This window comes from Pan troglodytes, chromosome 3 (assembly GCF_028858775.2).
Source record: "Pan troglodytes isolate AG18354 chromosome 3, NHGRI_mPanTro3-v2.0_pri, whole genome shotgun sequence".
NCBI classification, from domain to species: domain Eukaryota; kingdom Metazoa; phylum Chordata; class Mammalia; order Primates; family Hominidae; genus Pan; species Pan troglodytes.
In genome coordinates, this window is record NC_072401.2 from 152,355,411 (window position 1) to 152,374,970 (window position 19,560).

The 19,560-nt window shown below is 35.9% G+C and overlaps 2 protein-coding genes across 13 annotated transcripts in view; one reads left to right on the forward strand and one right to left on the reverse strand.

The window, feature by feature from the left end:
* Positions 1–19,560, reverse strand: part of LRBA (LPS responsive beige-like anchor protein) — a 761,353-nt gene that overhangs the window by 315,720 nt on the left and 426,073 nt on the right. For 7 of the 12 annotated variants that reach the window (XM_526701.8, XM_016952354.4, XM_063809069.1 and 4 more), the window contains 4 exons: positions 17,414–17,538; positions 15,496–15,528; positions 9,136–9,282; positions 6,487–6,623 (listed from right to left, as the gene is read on the reverse strand). In XM_526701.8, coding sequence (XP_526701.2) covers positions 6,487–6,623; positions 9,136–9,282; positions 15,496–15,528; positions 17,414–17,538 — 442 coding nt within the window. The remainder of the gene's footprint in view (positions 1–6,486; positions 6,624–9,135; positions 9,283–15,495; positions 15,529–17,413; positions 17,539–19,560) is intronic. The other 5 variants (XM_063809071.1, XM_054683898.2, XM_016952356.4 and 2 more) reach the window with 1 other exon arrangement.
* Positions 591–3,142, forward strand: MAB21L2 (mab-21 like 2). Its single transcript, XM_001151747.6, has one exon. The coding sequence runs from the start codon at positions 1,471–1,473 to the stop codon at positions 2,548–2,550; it is 1,080 nt and encodes a 359-aa protein (XP_001151747.1). The 5' UTR covers positions 591–1,470; the 3' UTR covers positions 2,551–3,142.

The window sequence follows — 19,560 nt, forward strand, 5'->3', positions numbered from 1 at the left end:
GAACCTTTCTGAACCATTGCTACTCTCCCTCGCGTTATTCCAGCCATCTCCAGGAGAGTCCCTTCTATATAAACTCTTTTTCTTCTTTGCTACTGGTAAGAGAGGAGGATAAAGAGGAACGGCTGTAAAATGTGTGCAAGCATTTGACTTCCATTATCTCCTCCTATTTTCTTACTTCTCTCTTTACCCTGTTTCTTTATCAAGTGCAGTGGTGGCTGCTACCGTTCGCCAAGCGTGCCTGTCTTCTCTCTCGGATTGGCTAAAGCACTGACAGCTCGGATAGCGATTGTAGGAACTGAAGCTCCACCCCCTCATGATGGCCCTGGGACCATTCATAAACTAAATAACTCCAGGAAACAGCGAGGGAGAGAGAGAAAGAAAGAGAGAGGGAGAGAGAGAGACAGAGAGAGAGAGAGGAAAGAAGAGAGAGCGAGCACGAGGAAGGGGGGCGGGGGAGAGAAGCAGGGGGAGAGCGGGGCGAGAAAGAGGTCGGAGGGGAGAGGAGGGGGAGAGACGACTCAGAAAGTGGAATCTGTAAAAGCAACCTAGAGGAGAAGAAGGAAAACCCTGAATCGTTATAACTACACCCCAGATGCAACGCAAGCAACGACTTCGTCACACTAAAACGGATTTTGTGAGGGCCAAAAGTATAAATTACGAAGCAGAAATGATTATCAAACAACTTCCAGCGGTTTGCACCTAAAGAAACACAAGGAGAACCCACTACAAACAAACAAACCCAGTCCAAACAACGCCTCCAGTAGGAAAAGAGGAAAACTGCGATAACACGACCCCCCGAGAAGAGACGAGACCAACACGCTGAGACTGCGGGGCGTCAGCAAACCTCCAAGTGCACGGCGGACTGAGTTGTACTTCGCAGCTCTCTGGACATTAATTACCTCCTGCACCTTCCAATTTGGGGGAGGGTGAGGAAGAAGGCACTCACCTACACTGAGCGAAGAAGTCCCATCAGCGTGGAAGAGAAGTTTAAGAATGAACCACTGAATGTTTCGCTTTTATTTTTAAATTTACTTTGGCACTTAAAAAACCTCATTTCCAGATTTCTGGACAATCTCGGCTGCAGACATCTAAGCCTAACCTTTTGGTATCCTGAGTTTTTTCCCTCTCCTTCTCCTTCCTCACCCCCACCCCGCTTCTCTCGCACACGGTCATCTTTACATATCAAGAGAAAGCAAAAAGGTTCCAAGAGGTACTTTTCTTTTTAGAAAATCACCTTTTCTCCCCTAATTCTTCTGCAGAAGAAAAGAGGTTTCGAAAGAGGGAAAAGGAAAAAACAAGCCGGCTACGGTATCAGCCGGTCAGCCCAGGTGGAAAACGAGAGTGAAAGTAGGGCTTAACGGGGAGCGCACCGCCTCTTTCGAAAGCCGCTGGGCCACCACCAGTGCGTGAGCCTTGGATCCCTCAACGTATTGCGAGACGCCGGTGTATAGCCCGGACCTGTGCCCCAACATGATCGCCGCTCAGGCCAAGCTGGTTTACCAGCTCAATAAGTACTACACTGAGCGCTGTCAGGCGCGCAAGGCGGCCATCGCCAAAACCATCCGAGAGGTCTGTAAGGTGGTCTCGGACGTGCTCAAGGAAGTGGAGGTGCAGGAGCCTCGCTTCATCAGCTCCTTGAGCGAGATCGATGCCCGCTACGAGGGGCTCGAGGTCATTTCGCCCACCGAATTTGAGGTGGTGCTCTACCTAAACCAGATGGGCGTCTTCAACTTCGTGGACGACGGCTCGCTGCCCGGCTGCGCAGTGCTCAAACTGAGCGATGGGCGGAAGCGGAGCATGTCTCTCTGGGTCGAGTTCATCACGGCGTCGGGCTATCTCTCAGCGCGTAAGATCCGCTCGCGTTTCCAGACGCTGGTGGCCCAGGCGGTGGACAAGTGCAGCTATCGGGATGTGGTCAAGATGATCGCGGACACCAGCGAGGTCAAGTTGCGCATCAGGGAGCGCTATGTGGTGCAAATCACTCCGGCGTTCAAGTGCACCGGGATCTGGCCTCGCAGCGCGGCACAGTGGCCTATGCCCCACATCCCCTGGCCCGGCCCCAATCGGGTGGCCGAGGTCAAGGCCGAAGGGTTCAACTTGCTCTCGAAGGAGTGCTACTCGCTGACCGGCAAGCAGAGCTCGGCAGAGAGCGACGCCTGGGTGCTACAGTTCGGGGAGGCGGAGAACCGCCTGCTGATGGGCGGCTGCCGAAACAAGTGCCTCTCAGTGCTGAAGACTCTGCGGGACCGCCACCTGGAGCTACCCGGCCAGCCGCTCAACAACTACCACATGAAGACGCTGCTGCTGTACGAGTGCGAGAAACACCCACGAGAAACGGACTGGGACGAGTCGTGCCTGGGCGACCGGCTCAACGGCATCCTGCTGCAGCTCATCTCCTGCCTGCAGTGCCGCCGCTGCCCTCACTACTTTCTGCCCAACCTCGACCTCTTTCAGGGCAAGCCCCATTCGGCCCTGGAGAGCGCTGCCAAGCAGACCTGGAGGTTGGCCAGGGAAATTCTCACCAATCCCAAAAGCCTGGACAAACTATAGGGTGCTGGGGACTGCTTGAAAAGCGACACAAACGGGCGTGCTCTCTCAGACACACAACACACAACTCAGCTATAAACAGCAGAAACTCTGGACACAAACTTTTATGTAAGTCACCTGAAATAGGAATCCGGCAGAAGACCTTCGTTAATTAAGAAGCAAACAAAAAGAGAGCAACCCAACCAAAACAAATCACATTCTTGCACAAAAGTGATCGTTTTCTTCCAAACAATGTGAATTTAAAAGGTCACACAAAAGAAGCAATCGGGCTCCGCCACCACAAAATGAAACCCAAGGTACATTTTCAAATCAATGTATAGTAGCTCCCCCCCCCTTTTCCTTCTTTCCCCCTATCCTTTTTCTCTCCACCCCATCCTCCCCTCTCATTTCGTTTTGCTTTTGGTTGCCTGAATGTTGTCACCAAGTGAAAAAATTATTTAACTATATGTAAAATTTCTCTTTTAAAAAAAGTTTTACTGATGTTAAACGTTCTCAGTGCCAATGTCAGACTGTGCTCCTCCCTCTCCTGAACCTCTACCCTCACCCTGAGCTGTCTTGTTGAAAACAGTAATAAAAACATTACTTTACATTGTAATTGACTGTTTGTGGATTGTTCTTAAGTGAAGGCAGGTGAGATCACACTTTATAATTTCCAATGTAAAGATGTGACGAGGAATCAAATGCAAGAAGCTTCCACTTGAACTGATTTGCAAAATTTTAAATACAGTACATTTTGTAGAATTGACTGTATAAGTTCCCACCCAAATCCTTAGAAAATAGAAAACACTAATTTTACTCAACTATAATATATATATTTGTTCTGTAGATGTTAAGATTAAAAGTAACATCTACTTCACGCTTGGGAAAAAAGTATGAAAGAAAATATTTTGATCCTAATTTTTAAAGTAGAAAAAACTTTTTCACATTAAAAATCAAGAGATGTGCTTTCTTATGCCATAATTTCAAAAAATCCAATCTGAATCTGATATACAAAGGAAATATTTATGGATTTTTCTGAATAGTTAACAAAGTCAGTTGATACTTTTCCTTCAACTGTTTGTCCTCTTCAAGCTTTGAGTGATAAAAATTTAACAATTAAATAAACCACAACAAAAAATACAATGGTTATAGCAACAATCCTCTCCCCGAGCATATGGTGATATGAACCATTCAGATTTATAAATTACTTCAATTTTAAAATGGCTTAGTTGTAAATTCCATAAGTATGATTATTTTAATCAAATTTCAAGAATTATTCTGAAACTGCTTATATGCAATTCAAACAAAAAAGGTTTTCATACCATTTTTATAACCAAAGAAAAATTATTATTCCAGGATTTAGAAATAGGAAAAGTACCTTCCTCCTCTTTCTGTTTTTCTAAGGTAACAAACCAATATACTCATTTCAATGTTTCAGCTTTAACAAAAGTTTCTTTTTAATGCAAGGGAATAACTGATTAGAAAATAATATAATTAGTCAAACAGAAAGTATCCCAAAGGAATTGGTTTGTCTTGTTTATGTTGAAGGTAACTATATACTCCATTCGCTATGCTAATGATGAGACACAGGTACAGAATATATGTCAGATGTTACCCTTTAATATCTAACATTTATTCTTTGTATTAGCCCAAGTTTTAATTTATTGAGAAAATGCACAAATGAGAGGTGTAGAGAAAAATGTTTTTAAAGGCAATTTTAAAGATCAGAGGAAGAAGTTTGAGAGGGGGAAGGGCTGTATGGAGGGATGAGCAGCAGGATAGAAGAATAGATGAAAAACAAGAAAGCCACTCAGGGGTCTGAAGCCTAGTTCACTTGACAAACAGGCTTAAGTTGTGTAAGATTGCTTGGTAAAAACAGTCCTGTGTTAAAAATATAAACTTTGATCCTATCAGTTCTGAAATCATCTCCACTCTTTCAACTCAACCTCTATTATATCTATTTTTCTAGTCACTCTTCCTGTATTCTTCACAGTAATATTAAGTGGCTCAAACAAACAAATTCTTTTAAATTATAAAAACCAATTTATTCTCTGGGGAAAATGTTCTGAATTTTAAAAACATTTTCAAACAAACAGTAGGTGCTTACATTTGCACAAAATGATTTAAAGGAATAGTGTTTAGTTTCAAAGATAAAAAGAATATCTATAAGTGACCATTTTTCTCACTCACAAAAGTATTTACAGCAGTAGACATACATCTCCCTCCAACTATTCCAGAAAAAAAGTTTTTAAGTCTTGACAAAAAGAAACAAAAATATCCCCAATTCAGCATATTTTCTTCTTCCTTATTTAATTTAATGCAGGTATCAGTTAAAAAGGAAAAACACTGCAGGAACATAAATGTCCTCATTTACAGAACACCTTAAAGCATTAACATCTATACAAAATTAAAACTTCTCCCAGTAGCTGACTGAAAAATTGTTTTTAATATAAATTGGCAGGAGTTTTAACTTCTGGAATATAAGGAAGGTTGCAGTGATACAGACCTTTTCTTCATTGAGCCAAAAGATCTCCATATTTCACAAGCAACAAGAAAAAAATAATTTAATGATGCTGTACAGAATCAGATCAGAGAGAGACAAAACTTGTAACTTCTCTAAAAGGAGCAAATAACTTCAAAGAACCTAATCTCACACATTGGCAGAGATTCTAATTTTCAGAACAATTAATTAGACACCTTTAAATTAAATCAAATTTTAGGCTTTGCTCTATATGTGTTTAAAAGCATGATAGAATATCTTGAATTAAATCCCAGTCTTTCTTAAATTCAGAAGTTAACAGAAATCAGAGAGTTTAATTTTGGTAACCTTCCTTTCCTAAAGAAACTAATGCATTTTCAGACATTTCAGTCATGGGACAAAGTAGAAAAAATTTTTAATTGATAGAATTTCAGAATTAGCAAGTTTTCTCTACATTGGATTAGTTAACTTATCAAGCTCAAAACAATCAGTTTCATACAATCTACCAAGTCCTGTCTTAATAAAGGCAGCAATATTGAAACAATGTGCTAGAAATATGCATGAGACATGATTTGTTTGTATAGTTTTAAACAAAATTATAATATTTTCATCAAGAGCTACTTTGAAATACTTCTAAATCATTCAGATTTAAAAATTCACATGATTACAAAATCAAAGAACCTACCAATAAACTCAAAATATGTGTATGTATATACATGTACATAACATATGCTATCAGCCTGCAAAATAAATTATTCCACTTTTTAAGCCACCTTTTTCTACAGATTGCTTATTTTGCTCATTTTTAAAAGAAACTGTTTCCTCTCAGAGCAAATTATACCATTCTTTTTCTTGAAATAAACCTAATTTTGGTTTTTATGACGTGCTACAAATGTTTCTTAGTAAAAACAAAGTTGCCAGGGTCTGAAAAGTAATGAGAAATATATTTTAAAGGGGAAATTACATTTTCATTTAAGAATAGAAAATTATGCAGTGCCTTGTAAAATCTACTATAGGTAATGGGAAACAGAGGTATCTCACACACAAAACACGCTTGCATGCACGACAGAGTAGTAAGTCATGGGGACAAAGCAAGGAGAGTGATATATTGGCATCATATCCAGAAAACATAAAGGCTAAACAAAATAATTCCACTCTCAATCTCACTGAATTTTGTATCTTAATTCACCCTTGACCCTTTGAGGCAAAATATATTTATAGACAATGTTCTCTGAAGTTCCTTCCCCTCCTCACAAAGAGCTAATGATAAATGCCATTAAGTAGAATTTGTTTTTGAATCTAAATGAACTTCAATAATCTAACTAACTGGTAGGGAATCATAAACTAAAGAAGATAATGACATTGCATATAAGCCAAGGCAACTTAGAAGAAATTCAAACTAAGCCTGTCAGATTTACCAATCCCAATCCTATCCAACAGCACCCACCATCCCATCATATGAAACCCCCTCATCTTCTCACCTTGGGGTCGATTTTTTTGAAGTTAGGATCCTCTTCATCCACCTCAAAATAGAGTTCGGAGGAGGTGACAGAAAGAGTGCCCTTTACTACAACAGAGGGGGCCACAAGCTGAGCTGGTGTGCTCAGGCTAACAGGACCTGCCAAAAGGAAAAGACAAGCCACACAAGTTGGAATGACATTTTTCAAAAAATCAAATTCGACCAGAAATTGTATTTAATCTTCTCACTCTCACATCTAGTACTGAACTGCCTGCCAACTACTTCTACAGTTAAATATTCTGTCCACCCCAAATCTTCCTCTGAAAATGCAGTCAGGATTCTCATACTACAAGATCTATAACAGGCGGTTAATGATAACAGTAAACTAGGATGCAATTATTTTACAGGGAGTCTGCAAAGCTTTGGTCTAATCTCTAGGTAAGAAGTGGCTCTGCCTAAATAAGTCCATCCACATTCCATTTAGAAAACAGGCCTCAGGCTATCTAACAACATGAACAACAACCAGGAGCAAAGAAGCCTCAATAGGCTTCCAAGGCCAGCAGTTAGCCTACAGTATGGTAGAGGCATGGCTACAAAAAGATCTCTAGCTTATTAATGAAGTGGGAAATGTTAAACCATATTTTCTGATAGAGATTTTATGCCAGCTTGACACAAAACCTCTTCCATAACAACTTTACCCCATCAATGACTGGTAAAAATACTTCTTTTCTAAGCCTTCCTTTCCACTGTTAAGTATTGTTCAATGCTTCCAAATCTAATATTAGTGTAGTTCAGGGACTTTGGGAGTAAACAGCTGGAGGGTGGGTTTCCAAGTGAATGAATTTTTATTGGAATAATCAAATCTCCACAGGGCTTATCAAAGAGACAAATCAGACTGCTACTGAAAACAATAGATTCACTACAGACAGAACAGCATAATGTATATTAGAGCTAAATATAAAATATGAACTAAAAATGTTACATATATATGTCTGTGTGTGTATACACACACACACACACACACACACACACACACATAGAGAGAGATCGACCTAGAAAGAATTTGAAATTCCATTGTCAATTCCTCATGGTATAAATCCTATAGGGGAAGAAAACAGCATAAGAGAATATTGGCACTTATAGTTCTGAATTAATATAGTGCCTATAAACAAGGTGTGCCTATTCAGATAATCAATGGGTGAATAAGTGTTTCAAAATTCAGATGAATTGACATTTCCATCGATTGTTAGAAGGGTGATAGTGCTTAATCTCACATCAATCTTAATGTGTGCCAGTAGGACAATAGAAGGGATGCTCTGCGGAGATCAGAGCAGCTTTTGCCCTCTATTCCCAATGTACAAATACATTGTGTTTGCAGATGGGCAGCAGATAGCTGCAGAACAGCCATGATTTCCCAAAGCTCATCCTTATAAATGGATGAAATAAGAAGCTATGTGTTCTTTTGCTGTCTCCTTTTGCCCTCTGTACATTAGCATGTAATACTGAGAAGAAATAACATTTTTTCAATCACTCTCAGACATTCAATTACAGGGTAAGCAGACAGCTGCAAGAGCTAGGGCAGCCTAGGTCCTACAGAAGACCCCTGACAATTTCCACTTCATTTCTAACCCACACCACTTTATTAGTGTGGATTACTTCTTAATCCTATTGCCATTGTCAAGATTATATAATTAAACACCCCTTTCACCTCTATTACTGTATGAATGTATTACTAGTAGCAAGAATAGAAGCAAAATAAAGGAAGAAATGGGTAAATGGATGTGAAGGAAAAGACTACAGAATAGCAGTATCTACCTTACTCTCCACTCCCACCAATTAATTTTATTTTACTTTATAGAGAGGTTTACAGTTATCAGAGAAGATACCATCTTCTCTTTTTGCTTTTCATTACCAAGTGGCATAGTAGCACAGGTTGCAGATATGTCACCAAAAGCAAGATTTTTAATGTCTTTTCTCTTAAAATTATCAAAATGGAAAACTATGTAATTTTCACCTATTGAAATTATAGAACCTTTCAGACTTTCTTCCTTGAGGGACAGAGCCACAGGTATTAAAGTAAAAAAGCCATTTAATGAATGACTAAAATTTCCGGCTAAACAAGAGAATTTTTCCCATAAGGGATGTAAAACTGAGAATCTGCAGAGTGCAAATCAAAATTCCTACATCAGGCAAAATACGTGAATGTTGTGAAAAGCCATGGCATTCTCGGAATTGATTTGAGAGAGTTACATGCATATACAGCATGTTCACTAAGACCTGTATATCAAAGCAAATAGCTTCTCTCCTTCCAAGCTTTATTTACAAAAAAAAAAAAAACTGGCAGAATTTTACTTACAGTCTTACTTTACAGAGATTTGGTAACTCCTATGGGATGGGTGAAGTAATTTTGTTCTTTTGTTGCTGCTTTTAAACTTTTTTCTTTTTCAGTGAAAATTATTCACAAAAGAAAAAAATGAGGAGAGTAAGAAGACTGAATAGAATAGAAAAATAAAAGGAGAAACGGTAGAAGGGGGGAAGTATTTGAAATAACCAATTAATGTAATTGTGGGTATAAACTTGGTAGTCCTAGTGGTCACAGCTGAAAAAGTAAGTAATTATATGCTTATTGTCCCAGAGGTAGCTGAAATATCTGCACAACCACCAAATTTACCAGCAAGATTCTCTAAATCTTTCTCATCCACGGATGACAGAGTATCATCATCGCCTTCCAGGAGGATCTCGTTTTCTGAGTTCTGATTTCCTAAAGCCTGACTCTTGATGGACTGTTTTCCTTTAGCAAGGATATCTTCATCTGTGGCTGAAATGAAAAGGAAACAAAGCTGTCCATCAGTTCTGGGAAGAGCACTTCGGCAGAGGGGTAGGGGCTTAGGTAAGGGTAGGTGGCCAAAGATGGTCAATCTTTTATACACAGTGTCAGCTACAGTGGAGAAAGTGATTGGGATGGCACACATGCCTGATCTGACAAACTCGATCCCCCAACCTAGTCTAATGTTACCCTAAACAAGCACCCTAATCCCATTAAATTTGACCCCTGCACTGCTCACCAAACCATTTATTTACTTATAGGTAGGGTAGGAGTAGTTCAAAAGCAGTACTTTTTTTGAAAATTCATTAATAGGAACAATCAAAACCCAGTTTTGGAAACAATATTTAACAGCAAAAAATAAGGACTGATTCATTCCTCCAAACAATGTTATACTGACAAACATTTTGGAATGGTTGAGGAGTGGCTGTGGAGGAGAATCCAGAATTAAAAAGGGTTAAAGCTAAGAGACATTCACAAGCCAGTGAGGATTTAGGCCCAGATACTGAAGCCATATCTGACACTAATAAGACTACAGCAGCTCCTCAAAGCTGCAATCCCTTCTTTATCCACCCTCCCTCCTTCCTTCCTTCACATTACCCTCGTCCACATGTTCACACATACACTCACTCCTCCGCCCTTTTGTCCTTTATACAAATATCCAGGAGCAAGGCGGTGTGGAAACTAAGTGGAAGCTCAAACACTACCTCCTCTGCATGTTTAAACTAAAGGGCTAAGGCACCCCGGGGGCAAACATAACAGAAAGCCTGGGATGAGAGGCATGTGGGCAAGGGGCCTCATGCGGCCTGAACTGGAGCAGCCTGTGGAGAGCAGCAGTACCAGACTCAGGCACTATGACAAGGCAGCAACTGCAGGCAGATGGAGGAAAAGAGAACACATCTAGGGAGGGAAGAAGCAGCCCTGCAGAGCACCTACACTCAACAATGGGATCCGAAAGGACAGCAAAGACGCAAATGAAAGTGGAAAACCCTGAAATTCAAAACTCTGATTCAAAACCCACATCCTTCCAGGGCGCCTCCTGTTGTTTTGAGCAGCTTTCTCCTTACGACAAGCAGGAAGGCAGATGCTAACTTCTAAATTGTGATTTGTAAAACTTCATATGTGTATCTTTTCCTAATCTTTTTTTGAATGGTGTCATATAAGGGAAAGTTAAGAATCTTCACCTGACCCTCCTGGCTTCCAGCTAGATAAATCCCAGAGGTAAAGCACCTGATCTACCCAGGCTGCGGCTTTTGATATGGAAATCGGATGGCTAGGGTTTTTTTTTTTTTTTGCTCCACTGCAGCTTCTGCCTAGGCATAAGGCCCAAACCCCAGAAAGAATAAAGCAGTCAATTTGCAGTAACACGACTAATATATATATATCTATATAATTTATTCTACATAGTTAACCTGCACATGTGTTACCTGATTTGGCAGATCAAAGGTTCTTAGGGTTTGATAAGTACGTTTACAGATGATGTTAAAGGTAAAAGGTTTTTTTTTCTCATATTTATTGCGAATTCACCATGTATACCATTTATATACAATACTTATAGTGCTACTGAAACATAGGAGTTTTCTATTTAATAAGAAGTCATGGGAAGAAGCTTTCTATATTTACCTTTAAATACACTCTATGGGTAAATAAAATCTTTCATACTCACAGGCTGCATTGTAAGCTACACACATATGATGGTCTGGACATATGTTTGAAAAGATTACTTTAGTGTATCTAATTAAAGTGGCTTTATTTATTTTTTATTTAATTTTTTCGAGACAGGATCCTGCTCTGTCACCCAGGCTGGAGTGCAAAGGCACAATAACAGCTTACTGCAGCCTCTAGGCTCAAGCAATCCTCCCAGCTCAGCCTCCCAAGTGGCTGGGACCACAGGTGCTTGCCACCATGCCCAGCTAATTTTTTAATTTAACTTTTTGTAGAGATGAGGTCTTCCCATGTTGCCCAGGCTGATCTCTAACTACTGGGCTCAAGCAATCCTACCACCTCAGCCTCTCAAAGTTGCTGGGATTATAGGCGTAAGTCATCTCACCTGGCCTGTTTTTTTTTAAAGGCTAAAAAGAAATATACTTACAATTAACCAATAATTTTTAGAAAAACAGAACTATGTTCTAAAATCACTTATATTTCAAGTATTTATAGTTCCTTACTCTAAAATCAGAAACACTGCCCTGAGGCTAAACAAGATCTTTTGCAGTTTGCTATCAACATTATTAAAAATATATTGGCCACTGAGAAATGCAAATGAAGCACCATCTTCTAAATGTTTTTATAAAGTAAATTATAATAAATTATTATTTTCCAGTTAGATTTTAGTACAGAATCAGTATACCACATTCTTTTTATTTCTTGGATTTATAATTCCTTCTTCAAAGCAGAAATATTAATAATAAGGCTAATATTACATATCATTTTGCATAAGTCAGGGAGTAGTGTTAAAAATACTTTACATAGTTAATTCATTTAATTCTCATAAACCTTCTGCTTATTTCTAATTTTAAGATAAGAAAGCAGGCTCAAAGAGGTTACATAAATTGACCAAGTTAACATGCGTTTGACAATTAGAGTCAGGATTTAAAAACAGGCAGCACGGTGCCAGAAGCTGGGCTCTTAACCACGATGCCATATTAGCTCTTAGATGTAAGAAAAAGAAAGAAAACAAAACAACCACTGTTCAAATATGAATGTGTATATAATTAATTTGTTTACTAATTCTTGTTTTTCATAGTGCATTTTAAAAGGTTAAATCAGAATAATAATCAAGAACAAAAAATATTCATTTCCAAATCTAAAATTGATGAACATGCCAAACACATCAGAAACAACTAAACACCCTGCTCATTACTTCCTCTGATTATTGCCATACATGTCCTAAAGTACACCAAGCTTATGTGAAAGGAAAAAAGAAGAAACCTCTTTAATCTGCAAACATTTACAAAAAAATGAGAGTCCCCAGTGGCAATATGTAATGGTTTAAAATAGCTCAAAAAATAAATTCACATTCATTTATAAATGACCACGAGAAATATAATTATCCCTTCCAATTGCAATTTAAAAAATTTTAAATATGTTCTAATCATGCTGCCTATATTAAAACACAGTAAGGTAACTTCTGAATTAAAGTTTCATTAAAAATTTTACATACTATAGGTGTACTGTATGCATACACACACCCACTTTAATTTATTTATTTACTTATTTTTACAAGCTCAGATTCTGGAATTGTTCAAGCTCCACTGAAAAACCTCTTGTCATGGAAAATATGCAGCTTACTGATATTTAGAATGGTTTTCCTGTAATTAACTCCCCCTTGAGGATTTTAAGTTAGCAGCAGTAAAATTACCAACAGTACTCTAATATACACCACATGCGCTGGTGTTCAATTCTCAGTGGTCTAATAGCTTTCTGCTAAAGAACCTTAAAAAAAAAAATTAGAACAAAACTTTTCCAAGCATAAAATAAAGGATTATTATCATGTTTATATGTACTGGGGAAAAGTATATTTTTAACTTTCATTTGCCTTATTCTCAATCAACCATTATAAACAAGTATTTTGATATCTTCTGTGAGTATATTCTACACACGTCTAAAAGTTAATTGGATGAAGTCAGAATATACTTTGGGTTCCATTTTAAAGCTCAATTCAGATATTTCTGGCTAATAAAATTGTTACTAACATGATTGCTGTTTAAGTTTTTCATATCATTATTAAGAAATGCCTTTTATTCTGGTTTAATTTCACCTTTTATTCTAGTTTAATATTTATCCTAACTTAATACTTAAACTGCAATTGTTACATAAAATTGGAGAAATCTGTCAGAAATGTCATCTTTAAAAATGATTTGATTCACTGAGGCTAAGAACAATGAAAGGCCTAAGAGAGAGAGGCTGGTCCCCAAAATGTAAAATTCAAGTTCTTCAGAGCTAACTCTGGACATGAGTTGATTTATCTATCCACCACAAAACAGGTAAGTAGAATTAAAATATAAAAACAGCAAAAACACACACAACAAAAACTGTTCCACCTTTGATATAAATCCTTTTTAACATCTACTGAGCAAGTGAACTGGAATCATCAATAGTCTGTATTAAAGTAAAAGAAGTTTATACTTTAAGAATTAGCATTTTTAAAAAAGACTACTATTGGAATAACAGAGTGCCTTCAAACATACATAAAATAAAAATGGGTATCTACTTATGTGATCTGAAGCATACACCATAACAGTATTCTGAACAGGACACATAAAGAATATCTTATAATCAACTATTGTTCTAATTGATTCCCCTCTATAGTTTATGCCATGTCCATAGCATTCCAAGTCAAGAAAACTGACTCTGTAAAAATTAATGAAACTACAAAGGATAATTAGGAGAATAAGCCAGGTGCATCTCGTAATAATCATGGGCTAATCAAAATTTTAGATAGAGAACCTAGTATATGTTGATCCTAAAAAGGAAGCAACAGTATCTGGCATTATTGAAGTTATGAGACAATGGCACGATTTAAGATCTTTACATGATCTGTCATCCCTAGAAAACCAAATGAGTTACTTGTATCATTCCATATGCTTACAAGATACTTTTAAAACTATGTTAAATTCTCCTTATATATTTCTATTAGCAAGCACGTTCTCTACCAAATAAAAATGTCTTGAATTCAATAGGATTCTCTGCTAAACTGTTTTAGCACCTGAATTAAAACCAATCTTTCTACCGTTTAAAACATTTTTTACATGTCTTTAATTTAAATATAAAATTCCCATTATATTTAATAATGAATTTTAGAGGACAGCACAGCACACTGATATGAAAACCTGGGTTTCAGTCAGTTAACCTGGGCTTTAGTCCTTTATCTACCAAAAATTATACTGGCCCTTTGTTTCCTCAGTTTCCTTATCTGTAAAGAATAAAGTTAGACTAGACGTTAGCCTTAGGTTCCTTCTACATCTAAAATGCTCTGATAGTAAGTAACTGCTAACCTGGGCTCTGGCATTAGGAAAATGTTACAAATCATTGCTACCAATTTCTAATAAATTTTAAAACTATAAAATGGAAGAAAATGCTCTCAAGAATAAAATGCCCAGCTTTGCTTGAGCTGCTAATTTCCATAAAGAATATTTAATCATAAGAGGAAGTATTAATTTTAATTTTAAAATATGACTCAGTTTCTGCAAAGTTAAAGAAATCTCCCATTACAACATGACTTTTATAAATAACCACTTTGGAGGGTCTCTGCTTGAAAAATTACCTAAAGCTTTTTTCCCCAAGCAAGTTAATGTGAACTTGGGAAGGGCAATTAAATTGTCAGAATTAAAAAATTTGTTTTTAACTAGAAGGTAGCCAGAAGTAGAGTCATGGGGCTGGTATTGATCGCCCAAACAGAGAACATCACTCTTCAGGTATTTACTCTGCCACCTTTACACTAGAGGCTTTCCTTCAAATCAAATCAATCTATAAAAAAGATGGCTCTTACTACTAAAATACATAACTGATCTCCAATGGCACTTCTATTTAGATGTTTTCCTTTGATAATGATAATATAGTTCATGGTGTTCTAAGATTCTGCATTTTTAAAATGTCCTATCTCCTTAGTTAAATAAATTATAAATAAAAGTGAGAAGTCATAAAAATATAAGAATGACATACTATCCTCATTAATATCTATTTTAAACATTTAAATTCAACATTGAAGCATGGTATTTATCCATGTTAAAATCTGTAATTTCAACTGCTTTTTGATCACATTAACAATTTTGTTCTGCATACTTAATTCTTAATAAGTTTATTTTGATTAGCTTCTTTAATGCTCCAAAATTTTTAAACACCAAATTAAAATTGAATGTCACCATAAAATATTTAATACACCAGTAAAAAATTAAGCTTTGTTTACAGAATATATTAGCATAAATTTTCTGACATTGAACAATACCATAATACAATCTATGTGCTGAATTTATTCCCTTATTATTTAAAATAAAATAAATATGAGGTAGGATTAGAATTTGCATTTTTTCAAAAAATGTTATATTAAATATTAAATATGATATATCTCTGAAATTGTAAGACAACTGAAGAATCTCCTACACATTTAGATTTTTAAACATATATTTCAAACGCAAGTTTTGTTTTTAACGTTTTGGAGTGTGACAATAATCATTAAATTACTATAAAATATTACTCAATGCTTACCTTTGCTGTTCTCTCTCAATTTAAAAATGCACACTAAAACATAGATAATTAACATTGGATTAACCTTTCAATTACTATCGAGAGTAATCAGAGTGAAATCTACTTCTATACAAGAGTCTTAGATGATAGTAAAAACATGTTAATAAATTCTTTTTTGTCAAACATTAATGCAGATGCTTAGCATTAAAAAAGCTGACAAAACAATATGATTTTAAGAGCTCAACAATTAAAATTTATTCACTAAAAATCCTGTAACTCTTCAAAATGGTTATATGTACTATTTTTGATAAGAATATTTTAATAAATTCTATATTAAATCTATACCACAAATTTTAAATTGAATTATTGATATCTAAGGATAAAAGATTAACAGTCTATCTATGTGCAATTTTAGAAAACAAATCCTCCCCTTCCAGATATAAAAGGAAAATGTTTTTACGAAAACATATTGCCATGTACAGATCTCAGAACTCACAAATTACTGTAAATGATGGTTTAGAAGACAGAAAAATAATTAAATTTCAAATTTTAAGTGGACATGGTAATACATTTTGTTAAAAATTGCAAAAAAAGTTCACTTTCTCAATGTAAGCATCATTAACCAAAACAAACCAGAAAATCCAAAAAAACACACAAAAAAAGAAAAAAAAACCCTCTGAAATCTGTTATCACCACCTAAAAACTATATGTACTCTAAAAGCAAAAGTGGCCTAATTAATTCTACATTTTATTTCTCTTTCTCCACCTCCTGTAGTTGAAGATGTAGGGCCATGAGACTATTATTGCTTTTAGATCACTTTGTTATTGACTATTCTCTGTATGATCATTTATTTTAAAGGACTGATGTCACATGTGGTGTTATATCTGATGACATATTGTGGACATTTTCTTCCAGAAATGGCTCTTTAAGGCTGAGTGCAAGAGGTTAAGCTGCCTGACTGAGGCCAAACCTAAGATTACAGATTTTTAATCTAAATTCTTAATATCCTTATTGAATACAAATTAACATTTATTTTGTATGCCACATATTTCCATTTAATCACAAGTTCCTGCATGTTAAAACAATACCCTGAAAAAGGAAAATTAAAAGTACTTCTGACTTTATTAAAAACCAATTTATATTTTATAAAGTCAGGATAATTTTAATGTGGGGAGGAGCATTTCCCCCTTAACCAATATATCTTAATTGACTTTCAAAAATCATAAAATAAGTGAAATTTTATAAAAATTTATAGTATCAAATCCAAAGGAAATTTTCAGTTTTTCCAATTTACTTATAAGACTTTTACCTAAAGTGAATCATAGTCATATGCATTGTATCAAAAAAGGAAAAATGTTTTGTTAAGCTCTGATAACAAAATAATATAGAATAGGAACGTATGAAAATAATGTTTATTCTCTTTTTCCATGAGCCATCTATCATAACCATCTTCAAATCAAGGCTCAGAAAGTATCTAGGCAATTGGACATTTATTATTATCTTTCCCAGTTCATGATCTCATGCTAAAATACCAGGATTGGGGGAAAACCATGTATACACAACAGAACCTAGAAACTTATCTGGTTTGTAAATGCTGTCTTCCTGATATTCATGGATTTAAGGCATGCCTCCTGGATTCATTTACTCAAAGCTGAATGTGTCGCTTAAAAGGAGACATATTTAATCTTTGTACTCTGAAACAAAGGGTCTATGTTAAGTAAGTTTTGTATGTGTAACATAATTAATAAATATACTTGACACCATAATTTAATAGGACTCTATAGTAACTATAAAAAAATTTAACTTCTCTTTCTGGTATGAATAACCATGAAATGTGGTGTTGGACCATTTTACAGTGCCTTGTAATAATGAAGTTATGCTCTTCATTACGAAGTCCTGTACCTGCTGCTATTGGCAAGGAATGGTTTATACACTGACCATGTTCCACGGCTGTTTTTAGTGTCGCTTCAGGATGTGTCGATCCTAGAGGGTTACGCACAAATCGTCGCCGGCGCCGCAAGTCATCTTCCCAGTAGTCAAGGCGCCAGAACTCACGAGGACGACTACAATGAAACAGAGAAGCCACATATGTTAGCAATTATCAAACAGCGTGGTAGCACTGAATTTCTGCATAAAGCTCTCCTTGTTTGCTCTGCCTTTTTTTCCCTCTCCTTCCACTTAATTCTCCCTCCATCTCACACTCCCCTTTCTGCAATCTTTAACTTAGGTATGTCCTTGAAAATAACAATATCACCTTCTAGTCTAAGGAACTCCTTTTCCTTTTCTTGGAAGGTGAAATGAGCACTAAATACATCATTTTGAAATGAATTGCTGACAGTGTGATCAGTTTCCCCACACTCTAGTGGCATGTGCTCTGATTTCAGCCTCATTTCAGCCTCAGCAGGGCACCTTTCTCTGTAGCTGCATTTATAAACCAGAATAGGGAAAAGGCTATTATAAATATGGTATAGCATTACCTATATTAATCAAAGTCCGTCCCCCTTCATTTTTCTTCCTAATTTGTGCCTTTTTGCACAAGGTCAGTAAATCATACCATGAATTCTTGGTCCAGAAAGTGTTAACTTTAATGAATCATGGTTACATGGTTATGTATGTGATAATGTTACATATCAGTTACATGGTTATGTATGTGATAATAAAATATTACTCTGTTTAGATGTGCAGGAATTTAATTAAAATAATCTCTTAAAATATTCATTACATTTAGCCCCTGAGGCTTAGAACAACACAAGAAAATGCATTTCTTTTCCATTTACTGTTTTTAAATAAACCATTCCTGTAGAGTGAAATAGCAATCTATTTTCAAGCAAATCAGATTGGATTTCTGTTTTATGTACTCTGTTTTTATATTTAATTAAAAACTACATGCTATATGATGTGCAATAATTGCTATATCAAAAGCATACTTTTGGAAATGTATTTTTTAAAAAAAGGTTTGCTCATTTCAAATTCTATATTTCCCCTATTACATACACATTTTATATGGCAATATATAAATGTCAGCTTTCTCTCTTGTTAACTAATCATGATCTAGCATGCTGGAAAAATATTTTATAAGGAAAATACTAAAGTGTTTTCAGTTATAGTAAGAAAAAAATCTCTGTAGAATACATTAATTCAATAAAGATATACAGCAGGAACACCTGTAAGTTTCAATAATGAAATTAAAAAATTATTCATAATCAAAACTTCTTCAGGAATGACTAATACAAAATACAATCTTACTTATATTTCGGGAGCTAATAAAATTGTATCTGTCAGCTTTGACAAATTAGTAGTCTTCAACAACTGACAGTCCCAAACTACCCAAGTAAAAGTTACCTTTATTTTGATGTTTTAAAGATGTTCTCTTTAAAAATTCAAAATAGGTTTATAAATAAGTACTTTTATCAATTAAAAACTATCTTGTATTAATAAAAAGCATAAACAGTACATTATTTAAAGAAAATCTTTTTAAAACAGTAGAGACTGATCTCTGAAAATGCTGAAGGGATAAGAACATCAAATATTTCCTTGGGTGATTTTGGTCAGGAGAAGGAGATATAATGTAATCAAAATGTAATACAAAAAGGTATAAGAATTGCAGTTCTCAAAAAGAAAAATTTAAAAAGCTATTATTATATATTTCTTCATTATTCTGTCTAAATTTGAATAAAAACATGATGATATTATTTAAAAATAAATAAATACCCACAGAATATACATACAATCAAAAGACAACAGTTGTTTTAACTCAATTAATAAAATGAAATTCTCCTTAGGTGAGAAGGAAAAAGGCAGTACACAGATGGCTGTGTGTATGGCTTTGATAGTGATGGAGCTTGGATAGGCACTTCATCATTCTGCCTACCTACATTTATCTGTTAAAATTATTATCAAATATCAGCCAGGATGCAGTCGTGAATCACAGGCTGCTCCTCGTCTTCAGGGGAATCATACAATGAGGGTCTATTCATCAGCGCGGCAATCGGCACAAGTAATTAGTTCCCTAGACTGAGATCTCCTACAAAGCCTATTTCAGTCAGCACCACAAACATATGACGATGTAAAGCTAATGAAAGCTG